This window comes from Tribolium castaneum, chromosome 1 (genome assembly GCF_031307605.1).
Source record: "Tribolium castaneum strain GA2 chromosome 1, icTriCast1.1, whole genome shotgun sequence".
NCBI lineage: Eukaryota > Metazoa > Arthropoda > Insecta > Coleoptera > Tenebrionidae > Tribolium > Tribolium castaneum.
The window spans coordinates 32,934,118-32,951,932 of NC_087394.1; the positions used below are offsets into that span (position 1 = coordinate 32,934,118).

Genomic DNA, 17,815 nt, shown 5'->3' on the forward strand with positions numbered 1-17,815 from the left:
AACTTTTTGTTTTAATTGTTTCATTCTTTTTTGGCCTTTTCTCTAGTTATACAGGACCGAAATCAGTGGTAAAAAACTCTGCTACAGTAACATAAAAAAATATTAAAATTAAAAGAAAGATAATGTTTCAGGGATGGCATCTTAAAAATCATAATAGGTTCTTCAAAACAAAAAAAAAACAGTTAAGTGACGAAGTCGTAACAAATTTTTAAACTCTTTTAACGCTAACAATTACATTTAATATTTCAAACAAGACGAATATTTATTTTGTTAAAAAACTTATCTACTTGAGAGTTTTTGCGAAAAGCAAAAATATCTCATTCTTTTCTGCTTCTTTGGGAACCGATTTCCTGAATATTTCGTACCTAAAAAACCGAATTACTAAGACAATAACAAAAAATAAATTGTGATATTTTTACGCATCGCTTTTCCCATCTTCATTTAAATGTTTTGCAAAATATTTTGCGAAACTCAGAAAAGGATAATGTTGTTCAGTTCTGCAGGTGAAATTTAGGGCCATGATAATAAATTTGAGAATATCCTGATTCGATCTCATTTCTTTAACAGAAGCGAACTTTTTAGCCAATTTCTGTAAAAAGTGTGTCATTTAAATAAATTGCAATACAATGTATCACCTTTAAAAATTTTGTTTCTTCAGTCCGAAGATCAACAATTTGGCGTTTCTCCAAAATTTCCTGATAAATTTCTGCCAATGTATGCATTACTATTAGAGGCAACGCTGGAGGGGTTATTTTTAATTGACCAAATATGTGGTCCATTAAATAACCAAACTCGTTGTTGTGCTGAAAATTTAAACCAAAATTTTGGTAAGCGCGAAAAGTTAGTGGTCCTACCGTGTGATAGAAACGTAATATCTTCGAAAAATATTCACAAGGAATTACATCCAGATACAAAAGATTGATAACTTTCCTTAGCAGTTTTTGGCGTTCTTTCAAAGGCACTAAAATTTCATTAGAAAATACATACTACTTTTATTTTCACTCTACTTACTCTCTTTATTGTTAATTATGTGCTGCACTACGAAATTAAATAAAATTTCCAAACTCCTGGGCTCAGTAATTTTAATTACAAAATGAGAGTATTCACGTTTTCGTTTGAGTTCGTTTTCAAAGTCGGTGTAAAGATCGCACAAAGTTTCCAAAACCTAAATTAAAACCATAAATGAGGGAATTTCAAATGTGAAAATACCAAGAATAAGTCGGAATTGCTCTTCTCTTGTGTGAACATTTTCAAACATTCATAAACAAACTCTTTGCAGTCGTTGTAGAGGAGAGGACTGATGGGTTCACTTCCATTATCGTCTTTAGGCAGTCGCATAAATTGGCGCAAACGCCAAATCAAGTGCCACTTGCAACAAACCACCAAATATTTGAGCACTTTGAAGAAGTTAGTTTCCAAGACTGGGAAAATGTCTTGCCATTGGAGAACTTTTGTCAAATCAAAACGTGAAAATAAAGTGGAAGCTTTCAACGATTTGTTTCTTATTTGTATCAGTAACGTTTTGTCACAATCGGGAGTCTATAAAATTATTTAAATTGGTTAAAAAAACACAATTAAGTGAACACCATTTGGTTCAAATCTTCAGGTAATGACTCGATCCATGTTTTTAAACTTTCAACCACAAGAGTAGCCTTGTAGTAGTGGCGCTGTTCACAGAAAACAGCAAACACGTTTGTTATATTTTGGAGCAAGGTTCGATCAGCAGTTGCTTTAAACATTTCTTTTAATATGGAAAAAATTTTACTGAAATCCTAAAATAGACTTTTGTAATTTTTTAAAGATGACAGTTAATGTATCATTACATCGTTCAGGCCATTAACACGACAAACACTATAATCAATAAAAGACAAGAGTTCAATTAATTTTTGCAAGCTCACTTTCTCGGCTTGAAACAGTATTAGCAACTGCGTGAAATTAGGAATTATAGCATTTGCTATTTGAATATGCTCTTCATCGTCACACCGTCCTAAAACTGCGAATAAAATAAATACCTAATTGCTAAAAATAGTTTTTTCTATAGCGGATATTAAATTATTTCTTTATCAACTTTTTCGAGTAGATAAAATAGCAGTTGTATTTGAAGAATATTAGGGTATTTTGGAAACCGTGAGAGAAACAACTTTAATTATGCTTTTACTGAGTCAAAAGAAAAATAAATGATAAAATTTTTGAACAGTTTGTTAATGGAAAAACAATCAATGGGTGTCAGTAAAAATATTATGTTGCTAACTAGTCAAGTGTTCGTAAAATAAGTCCACTCGTGACTTCATTACTTTTAAACTTAAGCTTTTCACTCGTAAATAAACAATCTCTTTATCGCCTTGCATAACAATTAACTATAAATTACCTTGTGAGACCTGTCTGGAGTAAGAGAATTTTCCAGTGAGGACAAACCTCACACACTCATTCAAAATTTTAAGAAGGGCTGTTTTGGCGCCTAAACGAATATCATCGTTTAGAAACACTTGCACAAACAACGGCCAGTCTTTCAATTCATCGGCAAATTCAAAAACTGATTCGAGAAAAATTGGGAGTTGTTCTACAAACTAAAGAATTTTTAAATGCGGCGCATCCACCAAAACGACTAAAACTTTTACCTCCGGTTTTGAGAATGCTGCTAGAACAAGTGAGAACAAAAAGTGTTCCCCAGTGGTGTTTGGACGATGAAGATAAGCCACTAGGAATTCCCCAGCCGCTTTGCCCAAAATTACATCTTTGAAATAGATCTCCTGAATGATTTTGTTCTTATGTTCCGTGGTAATTTTGTCAAAGTAGCTACAAAAGAGTGGTTAAGAACTTCGCCACTTGTTTATCTTTTACCTCTCTGTGGCTACGGTGAAGACATGTATTGCCATAACAGCCACTTGAGGACTAACGTCGACAATGCGACCGGAAGCAAATTTCAAGCACATCTCAATTCGTTGCTTCAGGACGTCTGAAATTTCCTGACAATGGATCAATTTTTCAATAGTTTTGAGAGCCGCCAAACGGACGAATTCGTGCTAAAATGATTTAATGTAATTTCTATGAACTAGTGCTTGTTCAAACCTGGTCAAGAGTCATTTTCAATAAAGGCCCCAAACAACGACGTTTCAGTATGAAAGTTTCAGGGTACAAACGGATCCACTGGAACGTTTCTTGAGCTGATCGTATTTTTACCAAAGCCCCTCTTTTATCAGAAAGCAAACTAAACAAAAAAATTAACCAACTGCACTTTCTTTAAAATACAATCTTACCAATGTTTATCAAAAACGAAGTAAAGAAAATCAATATGGTCTTCAATTTTTCTTTGTATTACTGATATCGTTTCACTGGAACTATTCCTATCAATTTCGTCACTTAAAGCAATTAAATTTTGGTGCAGTTTCAGAAACGACGTTATCAAATTTATTACTAAGGAGGCAGCTTAATCAAGTTCAAGTATCAATTAAAGTGTTAGTGCTTACCTGTTATAAGACCAGTAACACAGGGACCACTTACTGGACTTAAACACATACACCTAACGAATTCGAAAACGTGTGCTGCAAAAACTTCATCAAATAACACTTGAGACTTGAATGCCTGGATTAATAAATGGTCTAAAAACTGGGCAAAAATATGTTCAGCGTCTTTTACAAAACTTGTTGGTTTCATAAACAAGAATTTTCCCGTTTTCTGTAAATAACAATAAAGTCTGAACCATATTTGGACCAACTTTTACTTTTAGTTCTTCGTCCAGTAAGTCAGATTCCATTCGTTGGACGACATTATACGAATTTCCGCGCTCAAAATCGTAAACTTCGCCGATTGATAATTTTTTATAACCACTCAGGTCAACAAAAAGCTGGAGTATGCAAAAAATGGCAAATTTTTTATTAGTCTTGTAGGTGTCTATCAGCTCAACTGTTATGCTCTAAAATTGATAAATAAAGGCAAAGTAGGGAAAATTGTTGTCTTTACGTCTAGTTTCTCAGGTTGGGTCATTATTTTGTAATACAGACTCTGCGTGTTTTTCGGTTTCAGCGATCTCCAAAAGTTCTCCCATTTGAGTCGTTTCGCAGTTTGACGACTGCTGATTGAAACTTCGGCAAGAGCTGCACATAATTATTTTGATAACTAATACAATAATTATAGAAATTTACATTCGCAAAGAGATGAATCCGCGTCATCGCTTGTTCCTTTGGTCCAATTTTCGTCACTGTCTCCATCTTCCATCGGTTCTTCGTCCCTTGGAATGGTGGAAACGCTTGGGGAAGAGAAGTTGGGAGAATTATTGTCTCGAGGAGTGCTGGTGGCCCGGGACTGTTGAGATTCGCGAACTTGGTCATCAGCACGCAAAATTCTCATTAAATGAGACATTTTTGCACGAAAATATTCACTTGAATAGAGTTTACCGCCACGAAAGAATGTTAGATGCGCACAAATGGGGACGAAATTAATTGGCCAATGAAATGCCAGGATTCAGCAGCCATGATGTCAGCGCTGCCATCCCGCGTAATTAATAACCGTTCAAAAATTGTAAAATTACAAAAAATTATTTTGAGTTTTATTTTGGTGTTGGTAGGGGGTGGGGCAGAATTTCTACTGGCAAATTATGGAATAAAATATTAAATACTACTACTTTTGTAAATTTATTTAATTGGTTGCGATTTTGGGTTTGCCGTTTCATTTTTAACAAAAAAATAAGATTTTTTATTTCAAAATAAAGCTAATTTTTAATAATAATAACAGTAATAATAATATCAATAATCTTTTATCTATACAATTCGCGGCATTAATTAATTAATTAATAAATGTTAATAAACTTTTTCCTATTATATGTAGGTATTTATTTATTATAACCAAAAAATTTTTCTAATGTAAATTAAATTAAAAAAGGGAATATGTAAACAGATGTTTTACTTAAAATCTTCAATATTTGCTTGATTGTTTTTAGGGGTCGTGTTTTTTATAATAATTTATTACTTGACATAATTATATTATTTCATCTATTTTCTGAACAGGTTCAAAATATTCAGACAGTTTGAGTTTACTTAGGTGCTAAGGGAAGTTTCTTCTTTATCACTATCCAGATTAGCAATCTGTTCACCATATTTTTCTAAGTATTTAATTCAGGACTTTCCATATAGAATTTTTTATGCATTTCGTTCTTTGCACCACTCTTTTGGTCTGTCCGTTGTAGGAGATAAATTTACATGATATTATAGTAACTGGAGATTTTTTTGTACTCGTCCGCTATACAGAGATTTTTTGTTTCATGCGTCTGTTCGTTCCCAGAAAAATGTCCATTGTGAAGTGGTGTTGTTATTCGGAAGTGTCCATTATTGAAGGTTTTACGGTATCCGTTGAATTTTCTGTTTCATCGTCAATCTGATAAATTTCCATAGATGAACTAAAGGATTTTTGTTGTATTATAGCATCGGCTGCTGCCTCCCAACATGTTGGCGGTGGTCTAAAATATGAAATAAAATAATTTTTTATTTCTTGAATAATTTGTGAATGAATGCACTCGGAAGTGATCCATTATTACTTATTATGTATGATTCTGAGGCTCTAAATAAGCGGGTAGAAATGAATATAACATAAAGCAGAATAGCAAAATTATTACTGAACTGAATATAAAGATGGTTTTTGCCACACAAAAATCGCAAATGTTTGTATACCTACCAACAATAAAAAAATATATAAACATATCCATTAAGATTTAATTTTTTACAAACATTTTCTGAGACAATAAAAATCTAGGTATTTTGTTCTCAAGTTAACTTTGAAGACCTATTACTTTTAAATCACAATTTTTTAAAGCCATGCCTTTTTTGCTCGTTTAACAATTATTTAAATCGTCATAAGGTAGTCAAGGTACAACGAACGTTTTATTTCCAAATTAAAAATGTAGTCTGCAAACATTAAATGCCAAATGTCCGAGACTCAAGGCAATGACCAGAGCTAAAAAAATATTTGGCAAATTTATGCGGCGCCAATTTTCATGCAAATGTGAAAGGTTTGGTTTAAATATCTGTAGAAAATTTGTATCAGTCACGAAAATCTGGAGAAGTGGCAAGAACACGAAGCAAGGAAAATTCTACGAATATGCAAATTCTGTTCTACTTTTGCTAATAAATTGCTACTTACTTAGTTTTTTACGTTGCGATTTACTGTCAGTATTTCCATAACAGAAAGTCAATTTACCACCTGTCTGTATGCGTTGAATAAATTTGCAAATCAACTAATATCGTACCTAGAATCGGGCCTATTTATAGTCGAGCTTTGGCACAATTGTTGCGAAGCAATGATAATGGAAAAATAAAAGAGATGCATCCTGTCTTTAATAAGATTTATTTTCCAAATTGTATGTAAAGTAAAATAGAAAATTTATCATCAGCTAGGGGTCCAAAAAGCTATCTCTATTTACAATATCTTTGTATAATGCTCGTGCTATTCACTCCAAGACCAATCATCACTTTGTACAGAGCAAATCCAGCACGATTTTGGTTAACACTCACATCAGACCACTTACTCCTCCTTCTGCGGTTCCTTGGTCGGCGAAGCTGCAGGAGTGGGTAACTTTGCTACAATTTCCTCAACTTTCTTTTCTACATTTTTTACACCTTCTCCTAACATATCGTAATGCTGCTCCATGTCTTCAATCTCCAACCCGTCTTCGACTTTCTCCTGCATTTCGTGCAATTTTTTCTCTATCGCTTTCTCACCGGAATCAAATTTATCAAACGCATCGTTTGCCGTTGACGTTAACATTTCTTTCGCGTTTTCGGCTTCTGACGCTAGGACGGTTTCAGCTTCAGAAACCGCTTCCGCTGCCGAATCCGAGGCAACATGTAGTGCTTCCTCAGCCTCGTCTTCCATGTTGTTTACAGTGTCTTTTACTTCCTCACTTGCTGAATTTATGCTGTTGCCCATTTTGCCCATCACTGAGCCTATGCTGTTTTCGGCCGTATTCATGGCTGACTGCATTGCTTCCTTCACGTGCTCCATTTCAGTGCTAATTTTTTCTTTTACGGTATCTCCTACATCTGAAAAAAAAAATTACGAACTAAATTCAAAGATTTTGAGAGGGTCATGATTTGCAGTCAAGGACAAGCTTCATTTCCCTGTGAGATATAAATTATAATTTGCGTCTTGTGCGTTTTTATTATTATACACGAACCAAGACATGAATTATGCTTATAATGTTCTATATCTAGAAAATCAATAATGACTAATTTTTAGAAGAATAAAAGTACAGGGGCAAGCCCATTTTTTAAATTTGCGTTTAAGTTTTTTTCTCCCTATATTTTATGCTTAATCGATCATTTTATTAGAGAAATGCATGGAAATAAAGGTCTTTGCACATTTTGTCATATTGATACTAGACTAGAATAGATCCGGAAGTATAATATATTGTCCAATTAAATAAAAGAAAACGGTCTTTAAACATAGAGACGTACAGGAAGGGATACATTCACCGAAACAAATACAGAGGTTTCATTGAGCACGTTGTGACTATAATGCGGGAAACTTTAGCTCTTCATCGAGTTTAAAAGTGATTATAAAGCAACATTTCTATTAATGAAGGAGGAGGTTCTAGGGGATATAAGGGAAAAATCTAAATTAAAACAAAATTTAGGTCAAGATTATTTGAAAATTTAATTTATTAGCTAGACACCCTAATTTAACTTATTTCTAGATATTTTTTGTTCATGTTTTTGTTGGTTTTGTTGAAAGCATAATAAAGTCAGTCAAGCTGCCCACAAAATTTGATTAACCTATTTTTGGTTTTTAATCCGTTAAAAATAGTAAAGGTATTGTGAAAGGCGTGCACCTCATTTGAATTTTTTTCATTTTTAATGACCAATCTGTGGTCACGCAAAATTTAACAATGGTCAATACCTAGCAACAACACGCGATACCTTTTTGGCTGTCAAGGGAGAATAATGAAGAAAAAGTGTAGAAATCAAGTCAATGACACTTGGCCTTGAATTTTTGAGAAATCGAAAAATATACTTACTTAATTTTTTGTGTAATTGTTGTACAGATTGTATTTATTTAATTAAAAATCTGCCCAATTGTCAACAAAATAATTTATTAAGTATCGGAAGCTCAGTTTTACATGCGATTTAAATATTGATTGAATAGAGAAATGTTAAGTATTAAAATGGAATTAATAATTTTGCATAAGAAAGTACAGACGATTGTCATCAGGTAAGTATGCATTTTCTATATTTTTGGAATTGGAATTTGGAAATAGACCTGATCTGCCTAGAAACACAAATGCACACAAACAACTTTGCTTTTTTGAAAATTATTTATATAGTGAGATAGATCGATTTTGTTTTATCTTTGTCCTCTATAATTTATCACATTTTCGGGTAATGATAAAAAAATTTTAGGTCATGAAGGTTTCACACAAATGTAAATTCTTTTGTCACAAGAAAATTTCAAGAACTTTGCATTTATAAAGGAGATTTTAATCATAAATTTCGTATGTAAAAGCAGATTTGTCACTGTCCAACAAAAATGTGTAGAAATTATGACGAAGGTCATTTTTTACATGCAATTATTTGACTATTGATTTAATAGCCAATTGAAAGTAACAAGTAAAATAATCACATACACAAAATAAAGTAAACTTCATCTTAAAACGGTGTTTAAAAGCGCAAAGACTTATTTATTAGAGATGGCATAAATAAGGGTATAAATTATTCGTAAATTTGCTCTGTCTATAGATTAGAACTTTGAAAAAAAGGGGCAGTTATTTTTCAAACTATAAAAAAGTTCAGATCAAAACTGTATAGACTCAAGTTTTTTAAAAGATTCATAAATTTTAATAGGAATGTTTTCTAGAAATCCTAGAAAAATACGTATTTTAAATTCCTGTAGTTATCATTGAGTCTAAATTTAATTTTGAAATTGGGAAGAATGTTAAATTAACCAAAAAATGTAAAATAATTTTATTATTTGATAGATTTAAATTTCATATCCAATTGTGCGGTAAATAGGCAATTCAGAAAGGTTAATGAGTACCGTCTTAATTTGCAATTGAAATTGAAATTCAACGACAATTAAACATTTAAATAAGCTTAGTACATGCACTTGGAGACCTTTGGCAAAGGTTGAATGCAATAAGTTATTTATTAAACACGAACAATTTTATATATTTTATTGTAGATTCTAGAAATACATTTTCCCATTTAAATTATTAAAATTACACCAGTGTATAGTATTTAGTAGTCATAGAAGTAAATTAAATATTGTTCACAAAGTAAATTATTTGAAATTCTTCTGAATTGAATTGATTCTACTACAAATTGATTCACTGAAGTGATAATGAATTCCGCTTCATTTTTCATTAATAGCAACTCAATCATTGATTTATCGTCTAGCTAATGTTTCCACTAACATAATGAAAAATCAAATGAAAAGTTTCAATACCTTGCAGTGTCTTTTCCCCTTTGTTCACAACATCACCGGCTTGATTTTTTGCAGTCTCCACTAAGTTCTTTCCACTTTCCACAAGTGGACTGCTACTTGCACAACCCATTTTACTACTGTTTGTAACGACCAAGTCGGTAAAACTGACCAGCGGTCATTACGTCTGGCACCCTTGCCGTGGAGTTCTGTGAAAACACCCACGCGTTCAGGCAATCGAGTTTGAAATAATATCGAACGCGAATATATAACAAGTGGTCGCTTGCAATGTTATTGGAACTGATGGGCACTTGTACAGAGACTTTGCTTATTTATAAATGCGTTGGGCAGACTCGGAATCAATAATAAATTGATGGAATTATTTGGGTCAACAAACTTTTCACTTTTAAACCACTCACTAATGGGTTATTTATTGACTTGTCTGGGGTTTTTTATAGTAAATACATGCTCAAGTAACTACAAGGTTGGGGAAATTTTGGTGGATGCGCCGGGTTAGAACACCAAGTTTTACAAACAACATTTATTATCTACTTTAACATACAAAATTTACAAGACATACTTAAATATACACATATAAAAATATTTAGGGCACCTTAATTTAGAGTGCAGATATTTATTAACGTTCTGCTATTTACTGAATACGTAGCTAGCTATTTTACAACAAGTTGGTAACAACTGTGTAACATTGTAACGTATCAAATTCTGATTTAAATATTACAGAAGATATTGATATGGTACATCTTTAGTGCCGATGAACATTTAGGCATTTGATTCAAAACTAATCTAAACTAATTAGTGTAAAACTTGCTACATAAAACGTGATATGCGTATTAATTTTTGATGTACCCATTAAACGGTGAATTTATATTTTTGATTTTAATTTTATCGTAAATTTTAGCGTGTGTGACTTGAAAAATAAATCCCAAACGATTCTAAAACTGTCGGTTTTAAAAATTCGGATCGACTTTTAATAAGTTTTATGCCTGTTTTATGCCTTTAAAAATTTGTTAAATACACACAATCTATCCACATCCATCTTCTAGTTACTTATCTAAGAAAAACATTACAGATAATGGGTTTTTTGCTGTAAATGTTGCCGACTGTAAGGTGCACTTTTGTGTGTTGGAAACTAATATTGCTTCTAACATTCAGTGTTGAGGAAATATATTTTAAACAAATCTAATTTATAGAATGTTTCTCTTTTTATGACATTGATTGCAGAATAATGACTGGATACATTAGTCAAGACAGGATTTGGACTAAAAACTATAATTTTGTATAGAACTACGAACCTGAAATTGAATTAAAGTAAATTGTTTTATGGTGAGTTAAGTGTCCAATTTATAATAATTTCGAGTATGAACTTATACAAAACATTGAGTATAACGTTTCCAGCTGTGTTTAAAACAATTTTTAAGATTATATCTTGTCGATTGCGTGTCAGGGACTATATTTTATTGAGGCCACAGTTATATTTTCTTAGATAAGGGCAAGGTGTGCTAAAAGTGTGTGAACTAGAATACACTCTTTTTCGAAACTAAAAATTACTTAACTGCTTTTGCACAATGTGATTAGTAACTTCCAATTAGAGGCACGAATATTGCTTCTGAGTTTAGAGATCAAATATAAAGACAGATACAACAGTAAATAGACCAAAAAAAAAATTCTAAACACAGAACGAATTCGGAGACAAAATATTTGAAATTATTAAAAAAATGCTATTTTAACAAAGTTTAAAAACTCTTCTTTCTAAATGAGTGTTTTAAAAGGTTTCCTGCAATAGCTTGGATTTTTTGAATGTCACGGAATCATTGTAAATAGTAGAAATAAAGAAAACGATTTTGCGTTTTCGCTTAATTTCATTATGATACCTAATTGAAAAGGTCTCGGTAAATGGTTAAATTATATTTTTATGTTTATTTTTGATGATTCTAATGCTTAAATAAATTCAATATGTTCTAGTACGTGATTAGAAAAAATTGAAAAAAAAAATTCACTACTAAAAAATGTTAAAATGTTACAGTATATTTTTCTGTTACAGTAACGGATTAAAAATTGCTTAAAAAACTATTAAGTAATTATTCTGAATTAAGTCACTACAAAGTTTGTAGTGTGATAGTCAAAGTGTTAAAGACAATATTTGGTTTAAGAAATTACCTTTCAGCAAATAATTTATTTTTACGATATACTCAATGTGTTGTGTTTATTTGCTGACTTTAGGACTAGTCAAAAAATAATATGTAGCTAAGAGCATTAGAGAAAAATAAACAAAACTTTTCTAAACCTTGAATGAGATAGTGGTTACTGAATTTTCAACATAAATTCTTTATACATTATGTTCTGAAAAACTGAAAAAAGTGAGATACAGTATCTATTAGGTAAAATATTTTGCTACATTGTTCTGTTCAATAAATACGGTGAATGGTCAACTCACAAAATTTATTAAAGAATTTACATTTAATGTTCTGCGGAGTCTTTTTGAGACTTGCCACACATTTTAATAATCTGCTGGCACCTTTAAAACAGCCTTAATTCTTTATGAAAAGAAAAAAATTGTTTCCTACATTTTTCTATTCTCCACCAAGCAGGAATATTTCATGCTGTTTCACACTAGAAAAAAAAATTTGATTTTTGATTGCAGACAGTAAACCGGTAAACCGATTGCTTTACTGCTTGGTAGTTTGATGACAAAATAACGTTCATGGATAATGCAACCAACCATTTGCCGTACTTATTGATCAAACCACGTATCTCACAGAATTTTTGAAAATGTTAATTGGTTAGTGTAACATTAGTTGTATTTATAGTTCGTGTATATGAAGGATAGGGACTCATTTAAAAAAATGTATAGTCTTTTAATATTATTAGACCGAATAAGCAAGAGTAGATTAATTTTATTCGTCAATTGTAACATTTATCAAATACTTGTAGATGTAAATTTCTTCAGTTAGGTAATGTTAGAAAAAAAAATTAAACAGTGTTTGTATTTTTACTCGTGTTTAGGATTTTATTGTCTCTAAATTCTTCAGACCGCAACTACCAGCGGACGGCTTTATTCTAATCAAAAACTTTGATTTAGTACGACAATTTTTTATGTTTAATGTTGATTTATTCAGTCATACGTGCGAAATATTTCGTTCTATTATAAAAAATATATTATAGTAGATTCAGTGGTTGAACGACTGTGCTTCGTATATTTTTCGTACGTATTTCAAGTCTTCGTATTCAGATAATAGCTCGGTAACGGTAAAGATTCAGTGACAAAAGTGAACAACATGAGCTTTACGAATATCAGTGTCAGAACTAGACCCTCCTGGTTCCTGTTCAATTGACGAACCTTGAGTCGGAGAGTAATGCCGATGAGTTCTCGGGATGGCGCCCATCAGTCTTGAATCTGAACTTATTGCTCTTTCTAATTTTCCGCGCGAATGGGGATATTCCCGTCTCTTGGCCCTGGATCGATGTGTGGAATCCGACGCGTTGGAGCTCCGTCTCCGGGAAATGGTGTACGGCACATAAACCGGCAGCTGATGAGTCGAACCACCGCTCCCACCTACACATTTATCGTCTATTCTCTTTTAAAAAACTGAGCGAAAAAAAATTACCACTTTTCATATCTTTGATGTGCATCGGAATCCTGGGGGAACACGAATGCGAGCTCCTCCGGGAGCTATCGTCATAACCCTGGCGCTCGTCTTCATCAACCCGTCTTTGCCTGATCAGAGGGTTTCTGCGTTTGTCGCGAATTCGCAATGTGACAGGACACTCTAGGTGGAGGTCCAGTGCTAGGGAGCCTTGACTACCGCTTCCTTGGAGGGACTCGTGACTTAATCTATAATTTGCAGCGGTTTCGTCCACCGATAAAGCATGTCTGTGCAAAAGACTCGGGTTTAACAAAGCACAGTTGGCGAATGTTCGCCGAGAACTCTTCGAATTCGCTTTTTCAGTCCCGTAGCGACTGAAGACGGGCGAAGAGCGAGTGTGGCTATCTACAGGATGCTCCAGGACTAGGTTGGGAGCCGAAGGACTTTTGTTTATAGAACCCTGAAAGCAAGGTTTGGTGTTTTAAAAATGAACAAACTTTAAAATACTTTGGCGCACTATTTATTAATTTTTTATTTTGTTTCTTTCTTTAAAAAGTTTAGAGCTGAAAAAATGAGTTATAATTTTATGAATACCTGTGGAATTTTGAGCGAGCTGGTGCGCTGGCTTTTTAGGGAAAGGCCTCTAGAAAAATTTAAGAATGATTCAGTAAGGGCGCGTCTGTCAGTGGCGCCGCTTCTTGCATGGCTGTGGGAGGCCTGTTGATGAACACTTCCAGTTTGTGAGCCGGAGGTTCGAAGGGAACCGTGGCCGCTGTAGCCACCGTGAGTGTGGCCTGCGTAACCGCTGTAGGAACCACTTGGTGGTCCATTTGTGCTCAGTTTGAGGCGTGCAGGAACTACTTTTGCTGCAGAATCTCGTGCCTCGAATGTCATTACGCAGGCAGCGACTACGATAAATCCTGCAAAAAGAAGAATATATTTTCATTGCTTTGCAATTAATCAATTTGGTGGATGTGAATACAAAAGATCAATTAGCAAACAGACAGCCTCGATGTTATTTATCTAGAAATTGTAAGTGAAACATAATGGGAAGCATTCATTTGGTTGTTATCGTTTGGGAGGCGGCCAAGTGTTGGGGAAATTGAAACAGCGGAATAGGCTGATGTTTATCTCATTTTTCTTCTGTGGAAATGATAGAGAACTAAAGTGTTTATAAAGCTAAAACTATCGCAATAGATATTTGGACATGATTTTAAGTTTTAAAGCATTTCAAAAGCAAATAAAACAATTATTTTGTTGTCAATTTTACAAAAAACTGAATTTTTATGTATTAATGAGAGAAGTAATAGATCAAAATAACATGACTCAATTTTTATTGGATTTTTTATCTTATTAGAAAAAAATTGCATATATGTGAATTTTTTGGCTCAACATGATGTAATTAATCTTTTTCAGTCTGTTTCAATAAAATTTTGTAAAAAAAAGGAATTTTTTTTTATAAAGCGATCCATGTTGGTATAAACTGACTAAAAAAAAACGTCAATTTGATAGAAATTTGAAAATTTGTACTTTTTTTAGTAGTGGAAAAAAAGAACAAATACTATGTTTTTTCTAGCCCAAATCATCAAATAAAAATATCGAGTTATAGGCGTAGTAATCTGAGAAGTAAACCAGTAAGTTCTTTCTGAAACATCTCGATTTAATTTTTTTTAATTTCTAATTTAATACAACTTTATTGATGTTCTTTAAAAACATGTACATAATTTTGCGTGACATCAAGCCTCTATAGCTCAGGGGTTAGAGCACTGGTCTTGTAAACCAGGGGTCGAGAGTTCAATTCTCTCTGGGGGCAACACATTAAAACATATTTTTTTAATAAATACACCTAACTTGATTGCTACTTGAAGTTATATTAATAAAAAGTACACTTACCTCCCACTCCCATGATTATAGGCCCCGCATAAGAGAGGTTATTTAAATGAAAACCTCTCGATTCGTTTTTAACTCGCACTGTGTGATTTCCTCTTACTTCTTGAGCAATAGAAAGATGGTCTGCATAATAACCTACAAGAGAAACACATTTACAGTTTACATGCGGTTTTCCAGTTTCCGTTCTAGTGAATTTGAATTAAATATTTATTCGGTAATGTAAATTGAAACGCGACTTGTTCATAATTTTTTCTTTTTGTTTTTCGTGTCACAGTTGCAGTGTTATATGTTTTAGAATTTACAGTGTTGCGATGCATCGTTTCATTTTATTGATTTCACGCTGGACCATTATTCAGTGGAGGAATGAAAACTTATAGAGATTACAACATAATGTAAAGAGGAAATTAACATAATCATGCACTACAATCTCTTCAGCAAAATAATACGTATTTATTTGGACGATTTAGTAGTAAGAGTAGTAAGAGTTTGTAATTAAAAGAGCATTTTACCTATGGTGGCCATCGCTGCTCCTAAAACCATTAAAAGTAAGCCAAGACTCAAAGCCTTGCAAGCATTCCACAGACATTTCCCGTTCACTTTACCTCTGACCACTTGAACGTTCCATTGTGCTCCGGATGCAGGATGTGCCCTCCGGACTACTTCAGATGCACCGCCTCGAGCCCAACCGCCGCCTAAAAAGGCTCTTTGATGCATGTTCTGGTTTTCCACTGATGGCGGAAAGACGCTCTAAAAATATTTTTCTTTCTAATGATTTCATCAAGAACTAGAGCATTTTCATGCGTCGATAATAAAGTTTTCCAAAAACACTAGTCTTCCAAGTTTTTTTTTAATTTTTTTTAGCAACCGTATATTTATTTGTTGCTCTTTTCTTTCTCATGTATCAGCTTTCATTTATTGCCGAATACATCATAAAATACAACATATGGTGATTTTTTGTTGTTGTAAATCTGCCATTTCCGATAACTAACTACTATTATGTCTGGTCAGGTCATAGAAAAAATAGTGTATACGATACGAGTTTTAAGGAATAAAATGCTCGTGGTATAATTATTTTGTTATTTTATTCTTATTATTTTTCCTTCTGTTTGTGAAAGTATGAGCTGTGAATAGTAAAATATTTTTAGCAAAATTTGATGAGTTATTAACTTATTATTTTAATACTACTGCCCGATCGTGGCATATTTTTTCTACATTTTTATTTTCCGTCATAATACTCATAATTTTTTTTTACATAATACCTAGATATTCCGAGAAACTATGGGTCACAGCAAAAGCTTAGAGATTTAGAGACCAATGATTTTATTTTTTTTTATTCTTGATAGAGGTTTGACGGTGAAGTTAGCGAGCCAGGTATTAAAAACCCATTCACTGGAACTCTGCATTATTAATTTAAAACCATTGACAAAAGCTTGCTTTTGAGAAGCTTTTTGTAGTTCTATGAAGTATAGGTAAATATTTTTCTACTTTAGTTTATAATAGCTCAATTGTGAGGGTAGTTTATTCTTTAAATGACAGGAAATAATAGAAGTGGTTGATCTACCGCAAAAAACAACAGTTTTTTTAAGCCCATTCAAGAATTTAACAAAAACTCTCTGCTTCTTGTCTCTATAATTGAAAAAAGGAATAAGAAAAATAGTGCTGACCAGTATAACATAACATTAATTTTTTATAGCTTGTATACTCAAAACTACAGCAAAACTGTTAAAAGAAATAAGTACATTACAAAAAAATTTAACATGTGAACCAAAACCAAAAATTCTAAATTTTGTTCCATTTTCTGTGGAACATCGTAGTTGAAGTGAGAATTTGACAACAGGCAGTCAGCCAATGTAATAACAAACTTTTAAGTCTCAAGAGCGAGTTAAAATCATCCAGGTGAAAACTTTCGGACATAAATCCAACTTTTGTAAGATTTCGGTGTCAATATTGGGACACGGCTAATTTCATTAAGTTTTCTAATTAATATTGACTTTCGGGTAACGAGTTTTCCGTGACCATTATCATCAATCACATGACTTTAAATTGGGTCTTAAATTTTGAAGATAACCGTTGAAACAAAGTAATCAACGACATTACGCCGAACTTTACTCTTCTCAGTGTCATAATTTCTACGTGATATGTGGCCAATAAATTTCCAAACGTGATCAGATAATTGTTACACTTCCGGCAAAAGCAAAAGTTTAATTAAACAAATACTCACATTTATTTTTACGTCCGCATGTGTATATTTATCCAAATATTTATTTTAGGAGCTTTTTGAAGTTTTGTTAACGGAAATAGGAATAGCCTCCGATTCATCTGTCGCTATGCAAACTCTTGAATTGCACTTCATAAAATCTGCCACTTACTCTTTCATGAATATTCTCTCTCAAGCTTTTATAATCATTATCTTAAACCCTGCGCATGATTTCGTGTTCTAGGCGGGATTGAGTAAACAAGATAACTGTTTTCGCTCTTCTTTATTTAGGGGTGCAATTTGGTAAGTGATTGTCAAGGAGGGGTAACATATGCTAGGAGGACAACACCATTTACCTGAGCAGTGTATGTGGTGTGTGAATTGCTAGTTTCTCGTGCGATTTGTTAGCGTGTCTTGTCCCACATCACAGCCCGCACTAATTATCCTAATCGCTGTGTATGTTGCGATAATGAGGTCGGTATCCGCTCAGCATCCCCGTGGACCACGGGCAACAGGTACAATCATGCGCGAGTCCGCCGCCTTATCGACCGTCCCTCCAGGCTAAACAAACTCTGCCTTGAAAGACATGCATTCATCGGTCGAAGCAATTCTCCGGCACAATCACCGCATGCAAAGTATTTATGAGGCAATTTGGCCGTATTATGCCGCGCACGAGACCTCGCCCCGGAAGGGCCACATCACTGCGAGCGTCTGCCGT

At 33.3% G+C, this 17,815-nt stretch overlaps 2 protein-coding genes and 1 non-coding gene across 5 annotated transcripts; 1 reads left to right on the forward strand and 2 right to left on the reverse strand.

Annotated features, from left to right (window-relative positions):
- Positions 1 to 182: 182 nt before the first annotated feature.
- Positions 183 to 4,556, reverse strand: LOC103314888 (uncharacterized). Its single transcript, XM_008202078.3, has 17 exons — positions 4,143 to 4,556; positions 3,961 to 4,094; positions 3,722 to 3,913; positions 3,468 to 3,675; positions 3,258 to 3,414; positions 3,070 to 3,208; positions 2,842 to 3,023; positions 2,619 to 2,796; positions 2,369 to 2,567; positions 1,824 to 1,993; positions 1,587 to 1,772; positions 1,210 to 1,539; positions 1,012 to 1,165; positions 855 to 961; positions 636 to 803; positions 420 to 589; positions 183 to 365 (listed from the first exon to the last, which is right to left on the reverse strand). The coding sequence occupies exons 1-17, from the start codon at positions 4,357 to 4,359 to the stop codon at positions 284 to 286; spliced, it is 2,973 nt and encodes a 990-aa protein (XP_008200300.1). The 5' UTR covers positions 4,360 to 4,556; the 3' UTR covers positions 183 to 283.
- Positions 4,557 to 5,142: 586 nt separating this feature from the next.
- On the reverse strand, positions 5,143 to 17,804 carry LOC103314879 (uncharacterized protein). Of its 3 annotated transcripts, none has more exons than XR_010336316.1 (8): positions 17,454 to 17,803; positions 15,503 to 15,647; positions 14,904 to 15,035; positions 13,605 to 13,930; positions 13,032 to 13,470; positions 12,764 to 12,979; positions 6,133 to 7,031; positions 5,143 to 5,452 (listed from the first exon to the last, which is right to left on the reverse strand). XR_010336316.1 is itself a non-coding variant. In XM_015977717.2 (8 exons), exons 2-7 carry the CDS (start codon positions 15,612 to 15,614, stop codon positions 6,514 to 6,516), a joined length of 1,836 nt encoding a protein of 611 aa, XP_015833203.2. In that variant the 5' UTR covers positions 15,615 to 15,647; positions 17,454 to 17,804; the 3' UTR covers positions 5,143 to 5,452; positions 6,504 to 6,513. The 3 variants fall into 3 exon arrangements, 1 of the variants encoding a protein (XP_015833203.2); XR_010336315.1 differs by having other exon boundaries at positions 15,410 to 15,647; positions 17,454 to 17,802; XM_015977717.2 differs by having other exon boundaries at positions 6,504 to 7,031; positions 15,410 to 15,647; positions 17,454 to 17,804.
- On the forward strand, positions 14,751 to 14,823 carry TRNAT-UGU (transfer RNA threonine (anticodon UGU)). Its single transcript has one exon. It is a non-coding gene; the product is annotated as a tRNA-Thr (tRNA).
- Positions 17,805 to 17,815: the final 11 nt, after the last annotated feature.

Coding starts and splice junctions, on each gene's coding strand:
- LOC103314888 (XM_008202078.3), bottom strand. CDS start 4,359: ATGTCTCATTTAATGAGAATTTTGCGTGCTGATGACCAAGTTCGCGAA. Junction 3,209..3,257: donor TTCGTTTTTGATAAACATTG/GTAAGATTGTAT, acceptor TTTTTTGTTTAG/TTTGCTTTCTGATAAAAGAG. Junction 1,994..2,368: donor CTCCAGACAGGTCTCACAAG/GTAATTTATAGT, acceptor TTTTATTCGCAG/TTTTAGGACGGTGTGACGAT.
- LOC103314879 (XM_015977717.2), bottom strand. CDS start 15,614: ATGCATCAAAGAGCCTTTTTAGGCGGCGGTTGGGCTCGAGGCGGTGCA. Junction 13,931..14,903: donor TATAATCATGGGAGTGGGAG/GTAAGTGTACTT, acceptor TTCTTTTTGCAG/GATTTATCGTAGTCGCTGCC. Junction 13,471..13,604: donor GCTCGCTCAAAATTCCACAG/GTATTCATAAAA, acceptor CCTTGCTTTCAG/GGTTCTATAAACAAAAGTCC.